Source organism: Lissotriton vulgaris, chromosome 10, assembly GCF_964263255.1.
Source record: "Lissotriton vulgaris chromosome 10, aLisVul1.2, whole genome shotgun sequence".
Taxonomy (NCBI): domain Eukaryota; kingdom Metazoa; phylum Chordata; class Amphibia; order Caudata; family Salamandridae; genus Lissotriton; species Lissotriton vulgaris.
In genome coordinates this window covers 91,414,675-91,439,515 of record NC_141698.1, presented here as the reverse complement: position 1 = coordinate 91,439,515, position 24,841 = coordinate 91,414,675, and the positions used below count along the sequence as shown (strand labels likewise).

The 24,841-nt window shown below is 43.7% G+C and overlaps 1 protein-coding gene across 1 annotated transcript in view; it reads left to right on the top strand.

Moving 5' to 3' along the window:
* The window catches only part of BAIAP3 (BAI1 associated protein 3), a 564,909-nt gene that overhangs the window by 532,804 nt on the left and 7,264 nt on the right, over positions 1-24,841 (top strand). The window contains exons 31-32 of the mRNA XM_086940582.1: positions 11,188-11,311; positions 15,423-15,628. Coding sequence (XP_086796708.1) covers positions 11,188-11,311; positions 15,423-15,628 — 330 coding nt within the window. The remainder of the gene's footprint in view (positions 1-11,187; positions 11,312-15,422; positions 15,629-24,841) is intronic.

The window sequence follows — 24,841 nt, the reverse complement described above, 5'->3', positions numbered from 1 at the left end:
CACGCTTGGAATAATTCTCAAATTGCAATTAGCATATTGCGAAATCTCAAATTGAGAATTATTTCACAATCATTTCTATGGGCCTCCTGGCCCATAGAAATGAATGGGAAATTATTCCTTATTTGCAAATTCACAAATTGCGATTTCGCAAATAAGGAATGATTGGAAATCGCAAAAAAATAGCGATTGTCTACATACATACCATTTTGCGATTTCTAAATAGCGATTCCTTAAAAATCGCTATTTAGAAATCGCAAATGGTGATGATGATACATATGGCCCTTAGTCCCTTTCATGTTACGTGTTATGATGTAACTTTACAATGTCTGACACTGTTGATAAACTGAGTTAAGCAGATGCATGAAATTTATACTCACTTTTTTAAGCAAAGACCTGGGAAGAAGTTACGAAGAAACGCACCTGCAGAACTGAATGTCGCCTTTTCAGCCACCAATGCAATCCAGACCTCTCCAAACAAAAGAGTAGCCTTTGTGCAGCACCAAAATCCAAGGCACATGTCCCCTGTTTAACAGATACCCACTACCACTTCCTAGAGTACATGCCTATTACGCTACAGAAAAGGACGTATTTTGCACGCTAAAATTAGCTAGTCATAGACTGCCCTGTGGCCAAAAAAGGTCATCAGAAATTGCCACGACTTGATGAAGAGAAGACAAATGGTGTTCGAGGAGCAGGACCCCAAATACTCTACTTGCCCCTGCAGTTACTGGGGTGAATCCCAGTCAACATGGAAAAACGTTCAGAATCCTAACCATGGTTGTCTAAAGTTTGAGTTTCTGTGGTCAACTAGGGTATTCAACCAAAAGGAATTCACAGGGAGTTTACTCAGCTATTCCAAGGGCCATAGCCCCTCAAATCTATCTTGAATTGGATTGAGCATGTTCTTAGACAGCTTTTTATTGTTCTGCAGGCCTTAACTGCACCAGTCTAGAACCGCAGGCACACGGCTGCAGGTTAAGCATTGCTTTTTTAATTCACTAGTATCAATAAATATGTCTTTACAGCGGTTGTTTCTGGAAAGTGCTTTGGTTACCAGATTTCTATTAGCTTTTTACAGGCTGAGGGAGGCAGAGGAGTCTGTTGAAACTGTGCTTATAGCCTGTCAAGTCAAAGTCTTGCGGTATTCTCAAGTTTCCACGCCACCGAAAACATGTGATGCTATTGCCCATCGAAGCAATGTTTAAACTTACCTCTGAATACTGGTCCTTTTCCACACTGTGGATTCAAAGCATCTCACTTCTCAGCCTTACTCCTCCATCGTCCCCCTGCTCAATACTCCTCCTTACCTCATTTCTTGCTCACATTCATGTCCTCACTTCAGGAAAGATTATTTTGAGGGCCGATGATGATGCTCTTAAACATACTCAACAGGAATTCATTTTAGAACCTTTTTGCTCTGTAGTCCCCCTTCTACGCAGTGATTCTGAGAACGCTCTGAAGCTGGCAAGATTTATATTATTCATTATCAATATTGCTTAAAATGGACTACTCATGAGCAGCGTAGCTCTAAAAATATAGCAAATAAAAGATGTAAGGAAATACCTCTTTTTGTATGGTTGCTCACCTATTTTGGTTTTGCCTGCACAGTGCTTGCGAAATCTCTTGTAATTAAAGCCCTCCCATTACCTACCATTCATAGGCTTCCTGGTCCCTCTCATGTCCTTACTTCTTACTGGGCAGCAGCATCAGGATCATATAATCAGGTTTCATTTCCTTGTTCTTCGGCTGATCCCTGGAGCTTGGACCAAGTACTGTTTCTGGCTAGTGGCCAGTGTCCTTCCACTGTATGCATGCTTCTCAAGGGACTTTTTTTATTTACTTTTAGGACTCCACAAGAATGCACATGTTTTAGGACATCTCCCCTCCTCCCTCGCATTCTTTACACATAGTTACTTGTTTTATTTATGTTTTACCAATGCATGGATGATGTAATGCTTTTAACCAATGCTTTTAAGTTAAACCTCCCACTCTGTATTGTTTTACCCACCCCGTTTCAGCCACCTCTGGCGCCCTACACCCTCCTACCTGGTGTCCTCCACCAGTTCAAAGGGTGCACTGCACTTGAATTAAGCATGTCTGATTGGAAACAGTTCTGTGTTGGAGGTTAAGAGCCAAGCTGTACCAAAGGGTAAAAGTCTGTTTCTTCCGTGATTGCAGCTCATCAGCGCTTGTCCTCGGTCGTTGCAAAGATGGCCATGTTCAGTTCAGCTGGGGACAGCCGAGCTTCAGGGCTTTGTCCACATCTGTTCCCTTTAAGGAATTTCCGCACTGGATTCGGCATGTGCATCAAGCAGAGTCTAATAAGTCAAACCTAGCCGCAATCTAATTAGGCATTTATACTTTCCTATCCACCTCCGCACCCTCCATCGTGCTCCCCCTCCTCCCTCGTGTACTTTTTTTTTACCTCAAATTAGGTCCTTTGATAATTTCTTTTTACAGTTTTATGTAGGGGGAAGCCAACCACCGTTCCCTCTAGGCCGCGCGCGCACTTCCCCCCAAGTCAGCGCGCACCACCTAGCGTGGAGCGCGCACACAGGCCGTCGCTAGAGGGTTGCGCCGCTCGCTGCTTTTAAAACGCGAGCGGCGCAAACATGAGCACTTTTTCAGTGGTTGCGGTGGAGCTGGCGTGAGGAATGCAGGTAAGGAGGCGGGGGGCTGATGTTGATTAGAGAGCTTGCGGCTGTGTGGGAGCGGGGCAGACTGTGGCCTTTTGTTTAAATATTGCTGTTAATCGGAGCCCCTTCACGGGCTCCGATTAACAGCAATACTTAAACTAAATGCCACAGTCTGCCCCGCGCTTTACTAACAAAAGCGTAGACACTTTCCAAACACAGCGTGTGCTCGCGCTGTGTTTGGAAAGAATCTTCGCTTTTGTTAGTAAAGCGCGGGGCAGACTGTGGCATTTAGTTTAAGTATTGCTGTTAATCGGAGCCCGTGAAGGGGCTCCGATTAACAGCAATATTTAAACAAAAGGCCACAGGCGCTGGGGAACGAGCGGAACAGGAGGCAAGAGGGCATAAAGGCACGAGTGGGACACAGGCAGAGGCATAGCTGCCAAGGTTTCAGATCCCAGTGTGTGACTCTTTAATGTCACCGCTTGCTAGCGCTATTAATTTAAAGTTATTAGCTCAAGTAGGGTGAGAGTACACCCCAGCACTCACTTAATTGGTTTGAGGCAAGCAGCTATTTGTACGGGCCGTCTAGCATCTGATTGTGGACTGGTGTGCCCTGGGCTGCTGAACCACTCTAGCAGCCACCGCGGGGGTTCACCGGTGGGTTACAAACACGGAAAACTTACCAAGCCCATTTTGCTGAATGCAGAAAAGCAAGAACATCAATACAAATCGGTTAGGTGCGTGACTGTGGCGACTGTCACTCTCCTGAAACCGGCTCCAGGTTCATGCCCAAACCACCCCTGCGTCAATCGTTTTGGGTAGCTTGCAATGCCGCTGTCCAGGCTTTGCCTGTTGCTGCGAGTCCTGCGACTGTCCTGGAGGCAGCTGCAACTGGAGTGTACGGTCAATGTCAGTTTGATGTTCGGTCAGCCATCACTCCGGCGACCTACACTGCACGTAATTATCCCTCATCCCGCCGCTCGGCAATAATTAATTTGACACTGCATGGGCCCTATTAAAATACCCACAAAAGCAGCGCTGTGTGAGACGCCACGCCTGCCTTACTCACAAATTCCCCGCGGCACCATGGACAAATTATAAAACAGTCCGGGCCCTGCAGGCTGTCTCGGTAGTTGCTATTGGGCACTACCAGGGGTGCCCGTGACGTCAGGCTGTCTCGCTAAGAGCGGCGCTGCGCCACAAAATTTAAGATACATTGTAGCACAGCGTTAGTCGACGGGAGTGCCCCAAGCCTGAGGGAAGAGCGGAGGCAGTCACAGGTAGGGTGCTGGTAGCTGCCACACACCTATTTACTTCCAGCACACTAATGACAGTTGATACATCAGATATGCGTGACAATGCATTTCAGTGCGGTGATGCAGATCACCACACTGGAATGCGGTAATCTAACGCATGATGCGTGATACTTGGCAGGGCTGCAGAGGACAGAAAGGCACAAAAAACAAGTGGGACACTGACAGAGGACAGAAAGGCACACAAAAACGAGTGGGACACAGACAGAGGACAGAAAGGCACAAACGAGTGGGACACAGACAGAGGACAGAAAGGCACAAAATAACGAGTGGGACAGAGGGCAGAAAGTCACAAAAAACGAGTGGGACAGAGGACATAAATGCACAAAAAACCATTGGGACAGAGGGCAGAAAGAGTGGCACAGAGGGCAGAAAGGCACAAAAAACGAGTGGGACCAAGAGCATAAAGGCACAAAAAACGATTGGGACAGAGGGCAGAAAGACTGGGACAGAGGGCATAAAGGCACAAAAAACGAGTGGGACAGAGCATAAAAGCACAAAAACGAGTGGGACAGAGGGCAGAAAGGCCCAGAAAAACGAGTGGAACAGAGGGCAGAAGGGCACAAAAACGAGTGGCACAGAGGGCAGACGGGCAAAAAAAACTAATGGCATAGAGGCATAATACAGAAATATAGGGGCAGCTAAGAACAGAAGGCAGAGCGGGCAGAGAGGCCCGGGTGCAGCGAGGGAAACAGAAGGGAAAACTGGGCAGCGAGGAGTGCAGAGAGAGCATTGGGATAGCGAGGGGAACAGAGGGAAGAAAACGGGGCATGGACCACGTACAGGCAGCGGGGAAGACAGACAACAGCAGTCAGAGGCACAATGAAAATACAGGCAATACAATAAATTTGCAAACTGCTCTTAAGACCCTTATTGTGGCTCTGTATGTGTGAAAATGCATCATCTTTTCACTTTTTAAAGTAAACGTTTTGAGTGCCATTTGGTGCCGCAGACACGCGCGGTTTGGTTCTTGGCGCACATAGCCATGGTTGCAGCGCACAGAGACCCTCCAGTGCCGCACACAGAGGAAAAAAATTAGAGGGAACATTGAAGCCAACCCAAACAGATTCTAGTGCTTTGCATGAGCACCAGCTCCATTTCACATGAACACTTTTGATTTTTTTTCCTGTAACACATGAGGGGATTAAGTGATTTGCTCAGAATCACAGGATATTCAGCCAATGCTGAGACTCAAACCCAGATTCCCAATTCCAAGGTCTGCAGCTCTGACTTTGACATGCATTAGTGTTAACCCAGCACCCACCCACCCGCTGTGTTGTTCGTTTTTTCCTTTCCACTGAGTGCATGGCTCTCTATAGTTCCTCTCCGTCCCTCATGTTGCTTCCCCACCCCTTTTTCTCCCTCCAATGCACCGCGTTAATGTCAACCATTTCTCATCCCCCCTTGTAAGACTGCCGCCATCTTAGAGCCAAGCAGCAGTCGTGCTAATATGAATCAGGAGACTGCACTGCGTGAGTGATTATTGGCTGTGCTTGACTGCATGGTGTTTGAAGCCTTTCTACATTGGCTGTTGAGTTGTAGCAAGTAGTGTCTTCCATGTGTGCATGCACAGTCCTTTGGTACCTATGCCATGGGCCGTGCATCTTGTGTGCGCATGCGCCGTCAGTTTTTGCACCAGCCCAGATGTGTTCAGCTCCGCCAGACAGTCACTGCTCAGATGCCACATGTGGTCCAACGCACAAGCCATGCCTCGGCAGGAGCTGGGTGAGATGCGCGGTGCCCAGACAGCTGTCTCCGCCTATAATCAAGGCTCCCAAAATTTAGGTTAGTACTAACTATGATCCTTACTCACTCCAAAAAGGCCCTGTTTACCAGAGACAGATCACTTTGGAGTTTTGCGAATTACCTAAGCAGGATCTCAAATTCAAGCCTTGAAAAAGTCCAATATTTATTCGGTGAAACGCGTTTGGGAATATAATAATGACATGATGCACGCGGAACTACAAAACGCCTGAAGCCATTGAAGGTATTCAGATGCATAAGTGGCGTTCTTGTGTAATAGAGTCTGAGGAGAGCTTTCACCCTCCAGAAATTACAACTCTCGCTCCATAGAACAAACTCTGAATACAGCTTGCACTCAACACAAGTTGCAAAACGTGATCTAACAAAGAACATTGTGAATGCGCCCCACGCATCCCTTTCCCCGCTAAGCAATTATTTAATGCAGCCACGACCAAACAATACAAGGCCTGGCACTTTTTGAAAGCATTATCGGTTTCCAGGTCTGACCTGGGGTGCAGGTCACAAGCCTACATAAGCTGCCTGCCAAAAAGCCAATCTTCCCACTCCTTGGTCAACGGTTTCACAAAAACTGGTAATTTCATTTGGTCTTGCGGTCAAAATATTTTGATCACCCGCTCACCCTTTATTTGCACACCTCTTACCTTGTACAGGGTAACATCTCTCACCCTGTACACTCACCCAATTCTCATTCTGCACTAAACACACATCAATAACCATGCATTGAGGCACTTTCATCGTGCACTCAGAGACTTATCAACCCTCATTCATGCACTACTCACCCTGCACAGAGAGCACTCACACTATTCTCCCTGCATTCATACATTGCTCCTACACCTATTAACTTATTAATTTCAAAAGTGCAACCTAATGCATTTACCAATGCTTGTTTTATGATGCACGCAATATTCCCAAAAATTCTATAGCATTTCAGATAGGTTGCATCTTTGCACAATGATTCTGTACGGATTACAAATAAAAACATTACAAAAATAAATTTCAGAAGTTAGCCAGTACTTGGCAAAAGAAAAAATGTACATAAGAGCATATGACATGCCTAAAAATCGCATGCAATACCAGTGTCAGATTGTGTTGAACACAAAATGTCTGTCAACTGGGGTTTTGCTGTCCTTGCAAGACATTTCCTGCATGGCCAATTTTTCCATGCACAGAAATTATGAGAAATTTCAGATCGACAAGATAGGAAAAATTTGAATTTCCTAAAACTCAGCCCAATGAAAATTTCACAGAGGCCTAATGTGAATTTATGTTCCAGTATTAAGAAGTGTGCTGGAATCTGGGTGTAAGCAAGAGAACAAGAGCAACACCTCTAAACCAAGCACAGTGAAAATACATCAAAAACGTTCTGCCATTTGCTAAAACAGAAACAAAAACACGAATAAATACACAGTAATTTGCATACTGTGCAAAATACAGGAACACAAATGTGAAAAAATATGACATAACAAGAAATCTTAATATTAATAAAACACATGTATACATATATTTATCCACTTATCACACTGATAAATACTGAAACACAATATAAAAATATATAAACTGAATAAACTTTTTTTTATCTGCCTACTGACTATTCACTGTACATTGTATAAATACACTAATAGATTTGTATAGTGTCAGAGTAGTAGTGAGTTCCAAACATTTGTTGACGTTCCTCTCTTTTGGTCGACATGTTTCATGCTCATCTGGTAAAATGGCGTTTCTTCAGGACCTTTTGGTTGCACCCTACTAAATACGATCAGTGGCTAAACCTACAGTGATGTGAATATTCTGATGCACACAGTACTATATGTGTTATACCAGATGAGGTCTTCCTCCTTTTAGTGACTCGTGCTCAAAGAGGTAACCCCCTTCTTTGAGACCAACCTGCCTCTTTGGGCTACGGATGACGCATCCATGGGCACGAGTTAACCTTTTGCAATATGATGTGCCTACCAGTACAACCAAAAGGTCCCAAAGAAATGCCACTTGACCATTAAAGGCAATGGAGTGTGAAACATGTCGACCATAGGAGAGGGACCACTGAACACCAGGTTCAACTTGTCATCTGTATTTTTAGTCTTGCCATTCATACATACCTAAATAAAGGTCTAAGGTCCTATGGGGAGCTGTAGACAATTTGAATGATCTACTCCATCTGACACTACACCCACTATTATCACTGACACATGAGCACTTAACATGGACAGTGAACAGATAATGACTAAAAAGCCCATGTTGAAAGGGCCCACTAGGCATTTCACCACCCGCCTAGTGTGGTACAGAATCCTATTATGAAGCATGCTGACGTGGTGGGTGAGGATTCGTGCCCCTGAGATAATTTTTCCTTGCTTTCCTGTGGTCCAAATCACAGCGTAGATTATACAATAAATATTTGGAGTGTCAAACTAATGGGTTTATCTCTGGTATTTCCGGAACGTCGCTTTTCATAATGATCTATTTATTTGCATCCACTGCATCAAACCCTCTGTATCAATCCACTTCCCCCTTGTTAGAAATGGGGGTCTCTAGTTGGCAAGGGTTTGCACCTTTGTCCAAATAGGGACCCTTCTTCCTAGTCAGGATAAGGGAGTTAAACTCCTAAAATAACCCCTGCTCACCCCCTTGGTAGCTTGGCACGAGAAGTCAGGTTTATCTTAGAGGCAGTGTGTAAAGTATTTGCACATAACCAACAGTAATACAGTGTAAGCACTACAAAAGGACACCACACCAGTTTAGAAAAATATACAATATTTTTATATACTTAAAACAAGACCAAAACATAAAAATCCACAATACAGTACTTAAAGATCTTCAGTTATCAAAATAACCTTGAAACACAGTTCCTTGATGTCAATAGCTCTGTTTGGGGCTATCAAGGCGTCGTGAGCAAACAAATCCAAACAGTTCTGGCTGACCCCGGCGTCGCGGGCCAGCTACAGTGTCCGGAAGACCCGCAAACAGTATCTTTTAAAAATGCAGGGCTACGGCAACCTCTCGTTGAGCTCCCGAAAGCACAGCGTCCGCAGCCGTCGGTTCCGGATGTCGGCGCACGAGTCGTCGAGCCCTCGAAGTCACTCACGTTGCAGATCGAACCCCCCTCTGGTGAAGTCAGGGACGCTGGTGTCGGGTGCTGCGGTGCGAAGTGCAGCGTGTGGTGCCCTCAGGTCGTGGTGCGAGCAGCGGCTCAGCGGCTCAGTGGCGCCATCAGATGACATCATCAGTGAGACCAGGGTCGCGGTGTGAGATGAAGGCAGTGCTCGTCACGGTGCTGGCAGGTTGCGGTGCAAGCAACGGCTTCGTCGTTGCTGAAGCGCTGTCGTTGGCTGATGAACTGGAACCGATGGCAACGGCATTGGTAGGCCAAGGCTGCGGTGCGGGATGAGGGCAGTGCGTTGTGTAACGTTACGAACGGTGCCCTCGATCCCCGGTGCAAGCAGCGGCATCGAGTCCGGCGTGGAGCGTCGTTGTTGGGGGTACCACAGTGTCGTTGTGAAGCAAGGCTGTGCGGACTGAGGTGCCCACAGGTCACGGTGCGAGCAGCAGCTCGGTGGCGGAATCAGCAGGCATCGTTGGTTTGACCAGGGTTGCGGTGCATCATTGCGCCATTGCCCTCTGCGGTACTGTCAGGACACGGAGTCAGCAGCGTCGTTGTCGTTGTGTTGCTTTTCTTCTGTTGCACCACAAAACACACAGTTCCTGGTGCTGAGGGCAGAAGAGCTTGAAGTCTTTGCTGTTCCTGAGACTTCTTGAACAGGGGGCAAGCTCTACCTGAAGCCCTTGGAGGAACTCACAAAAGTAGATTGCAGAAAGTTCAGTCCAGTCCTTTCACTGCCCAAGACAGAAGCAGCCACTGCAGGCCCACACAGCAAAGTGGTAGTTCCTTCTCACAGCTTCTCCGGCTCGTCTTCTTGGCAGTCTTCTTGATCCCAAAAGAGTTCTAAAATCTTGGGGTTTGGGCCCCAATATTTATACTAGCAAATCCTTTGTCCTCTGAAGAAAGAGGGGCCTGTACCTAGTTCAAACCAGTTGTGGGTGCATTTGCCAGTGTGCACCTTCTTCCTTTGTCAGTGTGGGCCAGGGTCATCGGACGCACCACAGGAGGTGGAGCCAGCATTGTGGAAGGCAGGCCCAGCCCTATTCAGACACAGGTGCTACTCCTCCCATCCATCTATGTGCAGATAGGTCTATTCAGCCCTGTGCTGACTCACCCTGTCTCCTGGAGTCTCCCCCAGCCCCTGTCACTCACAAACCAGACAGATAATACACAAGCTAGCAGAGGCAGGCTGGATGGTTAGGTCAGAAAATACCTACTTTCTAAAAGTGGTATTTTCAAACGCAGAATGTTAAAACCAACTTCACTAAAAGATGTAGTTTATCATTCTGAGTTCAGGCATATTAAACTCGAATTTCTACCTTGTTCCCTGGGTCAGTTAGGATTATAGGATGTTATAATCAAATTGCCCACTCTGGCCTATGGGGAACAGGTAGCCTTGCAATAGTGAAAAACAAAGTAAGCTGTAATTCACTATCAGGACATGCCACACACACCAGGGCATGTCCTACCTATCGCATACAATCCACCCTGCCCATGGGGGTACCTTGGGCCTACCTTAGAGGTGACTCACATGTAGAAAAGGGAAGGTTTAGGGACTGCCAAGTGTGTGCACATGCCAATTCGACATGGCAGCCCCAGGATCCACACAGGCTCTGCAATGGCAGGTCAGAGTTACACTTTAGGGGCTGTTTGCGTGGGTGGCACAATCCAGTGCTGCAGCCCACAAACAGCATTTGATTTATAGGCCCTGGCACTCGCAGTGCACTTTGCTAGGGACTGGCACATAAATCATATAAGCCAATCATGAAAATACCAATCCATAACACAGTTTACACAGAGAGCATATGCACTTTAGCACTGATTAGCAGTGGTAAAGTGCCCAGAGTCCTAAAACCAACACAAACGGGTCAGGAGAAAATAGGAGGAAAAAGCAAAAAATGTGGGAATAACCCTGAAAAAAGGGCCATTTCTAACAACCCTCAATGGCCTAAATGTATTTTACATGAACAGAAACCTATGAATACTTTCATTTCAGCAGGTTGCTTAAATTCAATAAATCCTATATAACCCCCTCTGGGAGGATTCTTCAGATACTGAACATAAATGTGTTTGTTTCTTCACACAGTTAAAGTCTTCATCTGTAGACTTGCTATGAGCTAAATAGACTGCTGTAAAACACTTTCAGTTTGCCTGCTCTGGGAATGACTTTTTTTCTTTGTTAACATTTCAGATATGCTGATTCTATAATAACAAATGGGGTTCACAGAGTACAATCCATAACCCATAAGGGTATGCTTTAACCCATAAGGGTATGCTGGGCTTAAAGCCAGTAGGCGTAGACATGAGATCAGTACAAAAAACATGTACTAGCTGCCCCTGTAATGCCCGCCTTTGCTAACTATCCCAACCTTTCTTCCAGGCCTCAGCGATCCCTTTGTTATCATCGAGCTCTGTCCTCATCATGTTTTCCCATTTGCCAAAGGCCAGCGGACGCAGGTGAAAGCTAAAACACTGCACCCGGTCTACGATGAACTCTTTTATTTGTAAGTATCTGTATCTGCCTACGGTGGTGTGTCGGTCACTCATTGTAAATCATAAAAGAAAGGGTCCACAATGCATTCACATAGAAGGTGGTGAACAGTAGAATGGAGATATTGGTGGAAAACCTGATGGATTGTTTCGCAAAAAAGAAACCTCTTTTGAAGGTATAACTAGCCTGTATTCTGAGGGAGGGACATACATTGCATCTGGGCTTAAAAGGGTTTAATTTCTGCCAAACATTCACAAACATGATGCTGCAGTTACACTCCTTATGGCTATAATAACTTAAATCAACTTGTATGAATGTTTGTAGCGCTTAACCTATCATAGATTTACTTTATTTGCTTTCTTGAAAAGAACATTAAACAAAGTACAGTTCACCTAGACATCATTTTTTAACACAGTAAAGTTTTATTGCCCTCGCGCGCTTGCTTGCTGTTTGTCAGCACTACAATTAAGGGCACGAGCGGAAGAGCAGGGTGCGTGATGAGAAGAAAGGGAAATTAACAGTAATTAGAACATTGGAATGTTGGCAGCTCCATTTCAGACAAAGGAGTGCTCTGGGCTTCTAATGGCCGATAACAGACCGAAGTTCCAACATACCAATGTTTGCCGTTCACAGTGTAGATGTGAACAAAAGCCTCAGGGAGGTCAAGGGACTTTAAATCCACTCGGGCTCCCCGAGGCCTGTTTTATTTGTTAGAACATTCTTCTCTCTAGTAGCGGAATGTTCTAATAGTAGTAGGGCTATACCGGCCAATAAAATTAGCCCCCTCCTTAAAGACCCAGCTGAACCCTGGAACGGGTCTTTAATGGCTGGTCTAGCCGGCTACGCAGGCTATAAGACTATATTAACATCAACAGCAAGTGATGAATCAGGCTATTATCACTTTTCTCTCTAATACCACCCATAGCAAGCAGACACAGAGCCATCGTCCCTAGCTGCTACAGACCACCACTCAGCTGAGAACACACAATGCTATTTAACACATTCCAAGCATTTATTTGGAGTATAACTATTCCATACAGATCGTTATTTACCGGAGAATGTTGTTCTTAAAATAAAATGAATGTACCATGTATTATTTGCGTACTACAAAACTGGCTAGGGAGATAAGTCGCACCACATATTGCTGATAAAGAGTACACGACTGCAGATCACATACATGAGATGAAATGTAGGTGAAAGATTGCGGAGTTCTTAACAGTGGTGGATACAGACTTGAAAATCCTATGCAAAGTCAACATGTGCATATAATAAACTCTATGCACTCAACAAAAATATAAATACAAAACCTCCACATGCAAAGCTCTTCACTTCAAAGTACAATTGTGGCCTTTCATAGTTGACACTATGGGGCATATTCACAACGAAGCGGCGGAGCATGGGGTTAGTCTCCTTGGAGTAACACCATGCGCTGCCACTTCAGAAACGCAGGGCTGCATCATAATTACAACAATATGGTGAAGCTCTGTGTTTCCCTCTGCACTGGCACTAAATTTAGCAGACTAGCGCCAACACAGGCACCCTTGCACCATAATGCAAGGGTGTCTGCATTGAGAGGAAGATTGTTTATGAGCAGGACATTGTCCCTTCCGACACATAAACAATCTTTAAATGGATTTTTGGCACTTCTATGTGGGCTGCTTAATGCAGGACACATAGAAGTTACAACATTTCATATTTTTTCAAAGATTGTTTCTGTGCAGGAAAGGTCGCCTTCCTGCACATAAACAATAAATGGGCTTTTGCTGTTTCTATGTGTGCTACATAACGCAGCACACGTGGAAACAGCAAAACAAGGAAAATAAAGCATTTCTTCTCGTTTTGCCTGTTTAAGACCAGGTTTTCTCTGGTCTTAATTTTGGACCTACCTGCTATATATGCCTCCCTTGTAAATAGGGGGGCAGCGTCAAAATCAATGGGTGTTGCGGTGGAACGCCCCATGCAACACCCATTGCCCTCATTGCTAAGCACCGCGTGAAAGGGTGCCTTATTTACAAGGCTGCGTTAAGACAAAGCAAGTGGCTGAATGCTGCCTTTTAAATAAGGCGAAGCACATATCGCCAGAGGAACGTCACTAATAATGATGTTCCTGTGGCAATAGGGGCTTGTAAATATGCACCCGAGGGCCCTATTTATAAAGGGGTTGTGCCACTTTTGCACCACGCAACATGATGCACGTGCAACACAAGCTCAAAATGTGTCTTTTAAGCCAGTTTGTGTGGTCCTGAGTGGCTTGCTGAATCAGGAGTAACACAGCACAAATCCCTGCGTTGTGTTACTCTGCCCAATGGAGGCGTTGCATGGGTGTTCCTGTGCAACTCCAATTAATTTTGACACATTACCAGATTTGTCATTTCTGGTAGGCCTGGGAATGCAACAAAATCCTATACCTTCCCAGGGGAGGCTTGTTACTTCCTCTTTCTATTGTTTTTGTGCAAGAAGGTGCAAGATGCCCATTCCTGCACAAAAAACATCCTACATGCAAGGCAACACCCCTGCACCATGGTGCAAGGAAGCCTGCGTTGGTACTAGTCAGCCCATTGTGCACCAAGGCTGGGAAAAGGCAGGATTGCACGTATTGTGATAAATACGGCACATTCCTGCCCTTTACCGCCAAGGCAGCTCAGCAAGGTGACTTTCTGTGCTGCGTTACATCTAGATAAATATGGCCCTAAATGCATAAATGTATTAAAGCCAGAAAAACGTTTTTTTCTATGATGGTTTAGTGGAATGCAAAAGTAAGCATGCCGCGGCCATGAAAAGGAGTTTATGAAAGGTTGGAGTCCACAAAGGAGAATTTATGAATAGCTGCAGAGAAAAGTAAAGTAAGCAAGTACACTGGAAAAAATCAGAAAATGATGAAAAAGGAGAAGAGGAAGACAAGAGTGTGTAAGAAGATACAATTCACATAAAGTGCCCCATTGCAGAGGCTCCAACCATAAGCAATTCAGATTTTCCTCTCCGAAAGGGATGGCCTAGCCCAAACTAGACCGCCACACAGTGTCTGAATGGGAACAGATGCAAACCCCAGACCGCTTTCATTCTTGTTGGGCTGGTGAGGTGTAGCATGAGTCCTGTAGCATAGCAGGCTGCAGCCAGAATAAAGAACAGTGGCTGGGATTCATCCAAGTGGAGAAGTGTGGCTCAGGGGTTAGAGGTGGCAGACCCGGAAGCGGAGATCGGCCCTGAACCAGGGTTCAATTCCCGCCTCGGCGGGTTTTGGGCTCAAAATTCCACGGACTCGACAATTCTCGCTCCGGTGCCTACTCAACTCATGGGTTCACATTCTGCGACTCTGGGCAATAGCTTGCTTAATCTCCACAACGGCCCCTCGCGGTGGGATGCCTGGCTTTCACCTTGTGGATACCCTGCCGGGGCTATCTCACAGGGGAATACCAGGACGGGTTCCCTAAGCAAGCGCTTAGATACCGGGTCGGTGATTTGCGCTATATAAATACATGTACATTTACATTTACAAGCGCTGTGAACATGGGAATCTATGAAAATGGCTCATTTACATGCACACACCAAAGTCCAACCTGCCTCCATTTCTGCTGTCAATTACCAAACCAACTGGGAATGTTTGTGTAAATCCATAAAGTTACAACTTTGTGGCACTGTGGTGACCCCCCAATTTCCCCTTCCCGGTCACCCATGACCGGGTTCACAACCGTGTGCCTAAAGGTACGAATGTGTGAGTTAGGAACTGGTATCTGCAAAATAACTTATATTAGGGGTGGAAAATAATAATATGAATTGGGCCCCGTGCACACACTTCTGTATAAAGGCTAAATGGCACTTCACTTTTCAATGTATTACAAGCTCTTACTGAAAACCGGAAGGTTCTCTAGAGGCAGATTATTTGAAAAACCTTCCAAAGCTCAAAGTCATAACCTCAAAAACAGAACTAAACCATGTAATCCTCTGTTATGTCCCCAATGGAGTCCCAGCTTTGTAATTAATTGGCAATTATGGTGCACTCTGGCTAGGCCGTTCTCCTCATAATTTATCAATCCTGATGTTTAATTGCTGGGGGAAAGGGCATCTCTGTACTCCAGATAAGACTAAAGATGCTCCATTTTCTAAAATTGTCACTTTGCCTGCAGCTCAGCCACGTTAGAACAATGCCGGAAGAAGTCTGCCTGCATCCTCTTCACAGTCATGGACCACGACTGGCTCTCCACCAATGACTTCGCTGGGGAGGCCATCTTGCCGATGAACGTCGTCTCCGGACTTAACAAGCCGCAGGTGTCGGGCGGCGTGAAAAATGTCCCCCCAACGGTACTGAAGCTGACTAGACCGAAAGCCAATGGTAAGAGTTCCCTGTATGTCTCTACAGTATACGTTTGTATTCACGGATTTGCCACGGTTCTCACAACGCACCAAACTCTCAAAGCTATATTCATGGTTTAAATATAAATCATAGGCTTGTGTCTGCCATCTAGTGGTGAAAGTGCTAAAGGTAACGTAAAAAGATGTTCTAATTGTATTTTCCTGTAGTCAAAAATAAGAGAATAGAAACGTGCCAGGGAAACCACCTCTGATATTAAAACCGAGAACAAATGGCGAAAAACAATACGGTTTCACAACGTTTTGAAAAGGCCCTGAAACTGCTCTATGCCTTAAATGGGGTGAATTACATATTTACAAGCTCAAGGGAATGACGACCTGACCTCACAGCAGCCCGTCAGTTTTTACTTTGACGTTGTAAGGACATAAAAACTAGGCCTGGGCGGTAAATTTCATTACGCTCGCGGTATTTGCGATATTTGACATTTTTGCATTCCTTTTGCAATCTTCTGCGAAACAGACGTTTTTTCTTGTTCGCGCTTTAAAAATGCGTTATCGGGTCCCTGCATTCGCCGGCGAGTTTTCCTATCCGTTCGCGTGCGCCACGAGATGTTGGATTGTTAGTAACCGGTCGCGCTATCGTGAACATGTCATTCGACCTGGAAGAAGAAATAAGCATTGCGAGCAAGATGGCCACGCCCATTAGCGACCGCATGGGCAAGTTAGAGGTACATTTTCCTGCGAGCACGCAAAAACACATCGCGAACGGGCGGTAAGAGAAATCTCCGCATCTTCACGAAAGTTCCGAAAGCTTCACTGAGATTTTGCGCAATTTTGCGATAGTTTGCGAAAGTCAATTTCCCAAATTCCGCCCACCCCTAATAAAAACCAACCATGACTGCATTTTTATGCTCTTTGTTGCTTTGGAAAATCTGCTGCATTATCAACATCAATCTGCCCTTAAAGGCCAAGGCAGCCACCAGTCTACACTGCTACAGAGGCGGGCATATTCCTTCTAAGTGGCAGAGTGCTTTATTTAGGGTCTCGGCCGCAGAGGACTTGAGAGTGCTCGCACCAAAGACTGCGCTTTCTAAGTCTCGTCTAAGAAAGACCTTTTGCTGACCATACCAAAAACTTACAGTGGGCTTAGAGCCAGCCCATTCTTTGCTTTTAACTCAATGGCTTTCATTTCTCTTCTTGGGTTTGTCCATTCCCCGGGCCATAGATTCCTTGCCACTCTTCGGACTGTAACCTTCCGTCGCACACATGCATAGTGCAGCATCTTCACCTGACCCTGGAGCATGCAAATGAAATACACCACACAGGAGCTGCAGTCAAATACTTCTTTATTCCTCAGCATACACTCATACTCTGAGCATCATCTCATACTCAACATTAACTACACCCTAACACCTCACCCGTAAAAGACATATTTCCTATTCAGAGTCCGCCCCAGAACAATAAGGGCCCTAATGCTACTTTTCACCCCTCAAATCCCAACCCACTCTCCGCATACTCAGTGTTGCTCCCTCCTCCCCACAGCCCCAGCTTGTCCATCGTTTCAACAACTCAGCTTTTATTTTCCTCTCCCCAACCCACAGCTAAAGCTCCTCTCTTGCTCCCATGTGCACTTTCTTTAGCTCCAACCCTTCTCGGGTGTTGATTTCTCCTCCTCTGCTCCATATTTCCTTCCTTTTCTGTGATGGGTGTACATTTTTTTAGGGGGCCAGCAACTGCCACATTTGCCAAGATTCTCTGTTTACAAAAATAAAAAGTCCATTCAGACAAATCCAATTTTTTTTTATTTATTGCTCAGAGTAGCATCCACCATGTTGGAATGGTAAATAAAAATACAATGGCATCTGCATCATTCCTTAAGCTTCCACAAAACTGGTATCACAAGCACATGTATACACAATGTATACACAATCTCACATGTGTGCGCATAGGAAATGACTTGTCCGCCAGCAGCATCTGGACACTTAGACACACCATCATTCTTTTTTCTATTTTGCTGATGCTGCACAGTATTGTTAAAAAGTATTAACAAAGCTAATTGTTCAAAAAGGTGCAAGCATGGGTCTTTACCAATGCTTGTTTTTCTGTGATTTTGTGTGCCAGTAGTAATTTTCCCATAAGCATCTTATATATCATGCTTGTTTTGATACTAGGCATAACAAATAGATCGTACACTGGTCATCATAAAGCATGACTATGCACTGTTGGCTTACTTTTCTTAAGCTTTGCACTGTTCCTATCATTTCTCCTTTATTTCAATAGGTTCTGAATCTCAATCGACAAACTACTAACACCCCCTGTACTCAGTGCACCAACTAATAAACCTATATTCACACATTTAGGTCGAACTGAACGTTAATAACAGAGGGTAGCCACACTGGAGACATTTCCATTTCCTGTCTCACAGATTCCTTTACAATTACTATCTTGTAGAAATAATAGACTTACAAGGCCAGTTAACGAGATTCTTTACCACTCCACATACTTACCCTTGTGTTCTGCTTTAAATATGGAAAACATGGCACAAACCTTGCATGCAGTTCTATTAAGTGTAGTATACAATTGATTACTGTTGTTAACGAAGTGGAGGGACATCATTACTGATACAAAACTCCACCTCCCATACGTCAAGGGCATGCCCCTCGCTAAACAATTTTAACGAAAAGCATATTACACCCGGTACAAATACACACACATATACATACACACATATATATATATATATATATATATATATATATATATATATATATATATACCCAGCTCAATACTTCATCTCGCCGTGCAAATGAAGGGACCGCACTGCCCCTTAGATATATGAGACACAACCTTTATTTTTCACAACAAAAAAAGTAATCATTCATATGTCGCTAATCTATAAACACCAATAACATCTTCCCCATCCTTCCTTAAATATTTAATCAATCTAGATCGACTTTTCATCCACCCTCCTTTTAAAATTCATTTAAAGTAGGTTCTCTCTAATGTGGTCTGCCGACACTACATTTCAGCTATAACCCTAGTATTTAAACAACCCCCAGCATGACTTTTACTTTTTCTATTTATGTCTGGGCGAAGCCTACACTTGAGGCAATACAACTACAAAAATATATTTGGGAGTTAGTAACATACATAAACTAAATACAACTCATCTACAATAAAACGTCATGGCTCACAAACGTGTAGATTTTGCAATGCATTCAACAATAATTATGTTAAAAAAATCTGAAAGGCATATACCACCCCATATGACAACAGACCATATGCACAAAGGAATTTTGTGGAACGGTAACCTAGCTATTCTCAAAAGTCACAGGGTCTGAAACCACAAAATGTCTTTTCTTATTTACTAACATCATTTTACGAGTGAATAAAGTTGTATCGACTAATCAAATGGGTTTAGAAATGTTTACGGATTAAAATATGTCTTTTGCACGTTTCTTTGAAACACAATGGTGTCAGTGGTGGTTTTGACTCCGATGGGTAAGGTGGTCCATAGTTTGGAGGCAGGGTAAGAGAATGAACACCCACCGAGTCCGGATTTTCTTGTGGTGGGAACGGAACTCCTACTAACTTTGTGGAAGATAAGCGCAGGGTACGAGCGTGGTGTCATGAAATGAGTTTGTTTCTTAATTAGACGGGCACTGAGTAGTAAATGTCTCAGTGTAAAAGGAATAAGGCTTTCAATTCTGCATACTTTTTAATAGAAATTGCAAGTCTTTTAGATGGTTACAAACCGAAGCTGATAATGGAGAGTCCCGAATCAAACTCAGATACTTTTAGGCAGCGAGTGAGATATTCCAGCAGACCTAGAGTTCCCAAAGTCAAGAAGCTCCCGTGGTGAATGGATCATTTTGTCATGGCAGGATTGGGACAAGTACATAACTTAATTGAAAAAATGTGAAGGTAGGACCTTTACCAAGCTTCAGCTATACTTCAGGACTATTCAAATTGTTTTCAAACCTCTTTTGAATAATCACCCACATTTAAAATAACCAAATTGGCCTGCCCACTGGTCTGCGTTTTTTCCCAACTATTGACTTCTCAGCACAAACAATGGAAATTAAGCCTTGATCACTTACAATTTTTCTTTCGAGAGTATTTATTCTTCTTGAAATATAACTTTCTTTCCCATTCGAACACAAAAAGTTTAAAATCTCCCAAAGTTTAAACAAATTTAACGCTAATGTTGGCATACATATAAGGTGTTAAATCCATGTAACATTTTACATCCTCCGCAACCTCATTTTCTAAGCATTCTAAATTGTTTTCAATAGATAAAAGAACACTTATATTTACAAACAGTTTTTGTGAAACGTTCCTGGGCAATATTTTCAGGTTACTGTCCAGGTGTCTCTTAATTTACGATTTCTATTGACAAGCAAAAGGTTTCTTTAATTTTCTTTTCTTGGTAAATCAAAATAAATCAATTTTTAGCTTCATTTGAGTTAAGCCTTTTTTCCATATACTGAAAACTCATGATTTGTGACGTTGTACACAACTGATGTTCTGAACTCTCACTCCTTAGACATTTGCTTGTCGCCCTGTTAGACCTTGAGGAAAGACTACACAAAGCTTGAAACACGTGTCAGCTATCGAAAGGCATTTTGTAACCATTTGTTTTTGAGCTGCTTGGTGTATGGATATTTTTCAATGAATTTAAATTTTAAATAAAGATACGATTTTACGGAATCATATGAAAGATGAATCTCTTTGGCAGGAAGAATACTGTGCGGCGCGAGCACATCAAGAAGAAAGACTTGATGGCCTGTTGAATTTAGATTTGATAGGAGGTTATCGACCCCCACGGCTCAGCTCCAAAACATGGAAAGAATACAAAAATCTGCATTTATAAATGTTTAGGAGGCCCAGAGCATCGGTGTTTAATGGAGATCATTTAGATATTGTGCACACATTTGTCAATGAGCCAGTTTCAGTTTATCATATGTGTATGGTATTTATTCATATCATGCCATTAGATATTATATGTTAGTCAATTCTTCATATTTAAATTGCTCCCCAATGCAACAACTGGGGGACCCTATGTTTCTGCTACACTCTGACCAATGCATATGTATACATAGCTACACAATTGATAATCACTGTAATTGAATGCTCTTACTAAATAAAGTGAGTGCTAACTATCTCTGTGAATTATTTCCAGAAATCCTCTCCTACAACAGGCTTACCTACAGATGTGTAATACTGTACATAATCCTGATTTCGAAATCAGACCCTCATTGGCAATCTTAAGGGTAAAAATGCTAAATTGCTTTCACAACAGTCTTTTGCTACACATAGCTCTCCTTCTGGGCTTGGTTTCTATTGTTTCTATAACACTCTATTACAGGTCATCTGGGCCATGATTCAAAATAGCAATATTCTATCAAAGGAGCATTAATTCTATGTCTAAATGGTAGACATATGAGGTGTGTGCCTTACTCTTGGCTCTTTGTTTAATCTCTCCAACAGTCTCGATAACATGGACATCTAATCAAACTTAATTTCTCATTCAACAGTTTGTATGTCTAATGCTGCTATACCTTGGGCCAATGTGCTTAAATGATAGTGTTACCATTGTGAATTTACATACACTACCAATCAACAAAAAGAGAGAAAGGGATTCGGGCACTCTCGGTCCCCAGTCAATAGCAAATAAGGAAGAGTGTCCGTCAGACAAGCGTTCAAAAATGATTATGGCACGTGAGAAGGAGGCTAGTTGTAAGTGGTCGTATGGCAAGACCAATTTCAAGAAACAATACAGTATTTTTTCAGAAAACCCTCACTCACCCTAGTGGTGACATGCTTCATCATTGGGTCCACCGGGAGGGATCGAATATCTCCCCGGTGTGCTGCGACGCCAGGCGACTGCGGAGCTGGTTTTTTGTGAGGGTAGGGGGTGAAAAAAGTGGTGAATTAAAAATGTCAAAGGTTATACCAAAAAAATCATTTATTGGCTGGTCAACCTGACAAGATAAAAACTATGTGTAGGGAAAACTAACCAAATAAAGTATACTGGTGTTTCCCTTTTTAAAGGAAGGTCAACATGTTTCTGCCCGTGGTATGTGTGAATTTACAGGGCTTTCTTCAGGACCAGTTAGCGAGTGTTACCTTGACAGGTCTGGGCGCGCTAAGGCCCACCCTGCAAAAGGTAGTGAAAGTTAAAATTGCACTATGTGTAAAAAAGGTGCATTAAAAAATACAAAAATACAAATACAAACTTGTCAGTCTGGGGTTTTGCCTCTATTACGAGGAACCGAGAAGTTTGTAAACAAAATGAGAGATCCAGTGAGGGAACAGCTAGGTACCGAGAGGGTGCAGAGCGTTGCGGGCGGTGTGCCATTTTCGCTCCTACCCCCCTCCTGAGTTCTATGGGGCGTGGTTCATTTTGTTTACAAACTTCTCGGTTCCTCGTAATAGAGGCAAAACCCCAGACTGACAAGTTTGTATTTTTTAATGCACCTTTTTTACACATAGTGCAATTTTAACTTTCACTACACCTTTGGCAGGTTGACCAGCCATTAAATGATTTTTTTGGTATAACCTTTGACATTTTAATTCACCACTTTTTTCACCCCCTACCCTCACAAAAAACCAGCTCCGCAGTCGCCTGGCGTCGCAGCACACCAGGGAGATATTCGATCCCTCCCGGTGGACCCAATGATGAAGCATGTCACCACTAGGGTGAGTGAGGGTTTTCTGAAAAAATACTGTATTTTTTCTTGAAATTGGTCTTGCCATACAACCACTTACAACTGGCCTCCTTCTCACGTGCCATAATCATTTTTGAACGCTTGTCTGACGGACACTCTTCCTTTGTTTACTTACATACACTACACCTGACACACTTATAATCTCCTTGCACTGTGGAAAGCTCCTGTAAGGTCCCATGTGTAGATGTACTAATATGTTGCACAAACTGAGATTTTCCTTGAATATCCCCTCTACTATAACCTGTCTGTCAAGGCATGATGTAAATAATCTGCGAACATAGCAGTTTCTCTACAAATGGAGAAACTGACCAACAGCAGTTCATATCTCTGACTTCTAGGAAAATGTAAGAAGATATTCTTGTGTGATGATCTTCAACAGAAATTCATATTTTATTCTTATAATCGTGACAGTGAACTTTAATTTCACATTGCACATGTTAAATCAATTCTCATAATTCTTGCGCAGTACCTCTTCTTCCCAAATAAAGAATATATCTCTTATATAATATGATTGTTTTTTATGTTTTCAAAATTAAACCTGCCACTTTATTGCTCTATCAAAATCTGTCACAAAGGGGTTAGATCCAACAGTGACTACAAAAGAAGTTTAAGAAGTGGGTTGTAAAAGAAAACTCATTTGTTGTTGCCTGGTGAAAAAGGTAGAAGATGACCGTCAGGTCTGGGGATTTGCAGAACTGAGTTTGGAGTGAGGACATTACAGCAGTGGGGTAGACGGATTTTATGGAAGGTCATTCAAACTTTGATTTATTCGGTCATGGATAATATTTTGTGTACAAAACTGGGGGACAGTGGGGCTTTTTCCAATCTCAAAGATGTGGGAGGTCCAGCATAAAAGGGGCCCCAATAACAGTATCCAAAAAGGTAGGATTGTGCTGTTCCTCTATAAAACAGAACAACAGAGTAAATCAAGACCGGAACCAACTCAGCCCCAAGTGGGGTTTACAGTTGGGAATCCATTTGTCGGATTGTAATGCCCTCACACACCCTTTCAGGTGTCATGCTTCATCATCTGGGCTGCTCCTCGTCGGGTCCTTGGTGCAATACCCAACGGGCTCCCTTTAATAGGGGCACTTTGTCGGAGATCTTTTATTCAACGGCCGTATGGTGAAGTGCGGGTGTGGGGCCAGGACTGTGTAGATGTAAGGAAGTGAGTTAAAATATGGTTGGGAGTACATAAAAGGGATTATTTTTTATTCTGGGGGTCTCCTACCCTAATAAAAAATATATCAAATAAGGCACTCACCCGAGTGTAATGTCTCACGTTGGAGTGACCTTTGTTAGGAAGTGTAGGCCGACGTGTTTCTCGCTTGCAGTAATTTGTACTAACGATTCTTCAGGACCGGGAATATAAATCGAACTATCTACACTTGGAGTTATTGATATTAGAATTACTCACAGTAAAAAGTGCCTACTAGTAAATGTACCTGTTGTGACCTGGATCTACCTGTTTTGGGAAACAAAAAATGTGTATAGATATCATACAGGTGCACACAATATACAGTAAATATCGACGCGATCTTGGTGGTGACTCTAAATTCTGTTCTTTAAACATGTGAAGTGAACGCTATTGCGTTTGAGGACATCTGGAGTTAAAAACAAGTAGGGAGTCCCCACAGTGAGCTTTTGTGACTAATTGCCCCTGTGGAAATTCAGTGGCGTACCAGAAATACATAGGTCTGGACTCACCCAATTCAGTAAATAAAATTACCCAGGCATCAACAGTACCCGGCGGATCACGCATAAGGCTTTGCTCCTGTGTGTGCAAGACTGAACAGTGGGGGATAAAAACAGACAATTTGACAGTAAAAGGCCTGCATAACCCCTCCCCCTTCACCCACAATAGTGGGATGGTACCTAACAAGGTGCTAACCTGCGAGCAGGCAGTCCTAAAAGATGGTACAGCCATGACTGAATTGAGACACTTTAACAATATCTCTAAAAAAGAGATACTGGCGATGGAATCATTACCCAACGACCCCACAATCACTGTAAAACAGGCTGATAAAGGCGGGGAAACAGTCATAATGGCAACTTCTGATTAGGACACAGAATGTCTAAGACAACTGAGCAATAGGAAATATTACACACCTATTCCTAAGAGTCCCATTGAACACCGGACAAAAACCATCACGGGAATGGTCGACTCGGCTGAGGTTCAAGGATGTCTGAGTAAGAAGGAGGCTTCCTTCCTCATCAAAAAAGAACCCAAGACCCCCTATTTCTATATACTACCAAAGATTCACAATGGGGTCAGCCCTGTCCCGGGCTGACCAATTGTATCGGGAATTGATTCAATTCTAGAACCGTTGTCACAATTCTGTGATCATTTCCTACAGCTGTTGGTGAAACTTACACCATCATACATACAAGACACCACTGATGTACTACGTTTACTGGACCAATTCCAAGAAATGACCGAAATTGGCTTCCTCATCACTCTAGACGTAGAAGCCCAGTACACCAACATCCCACAGAGGGCTACC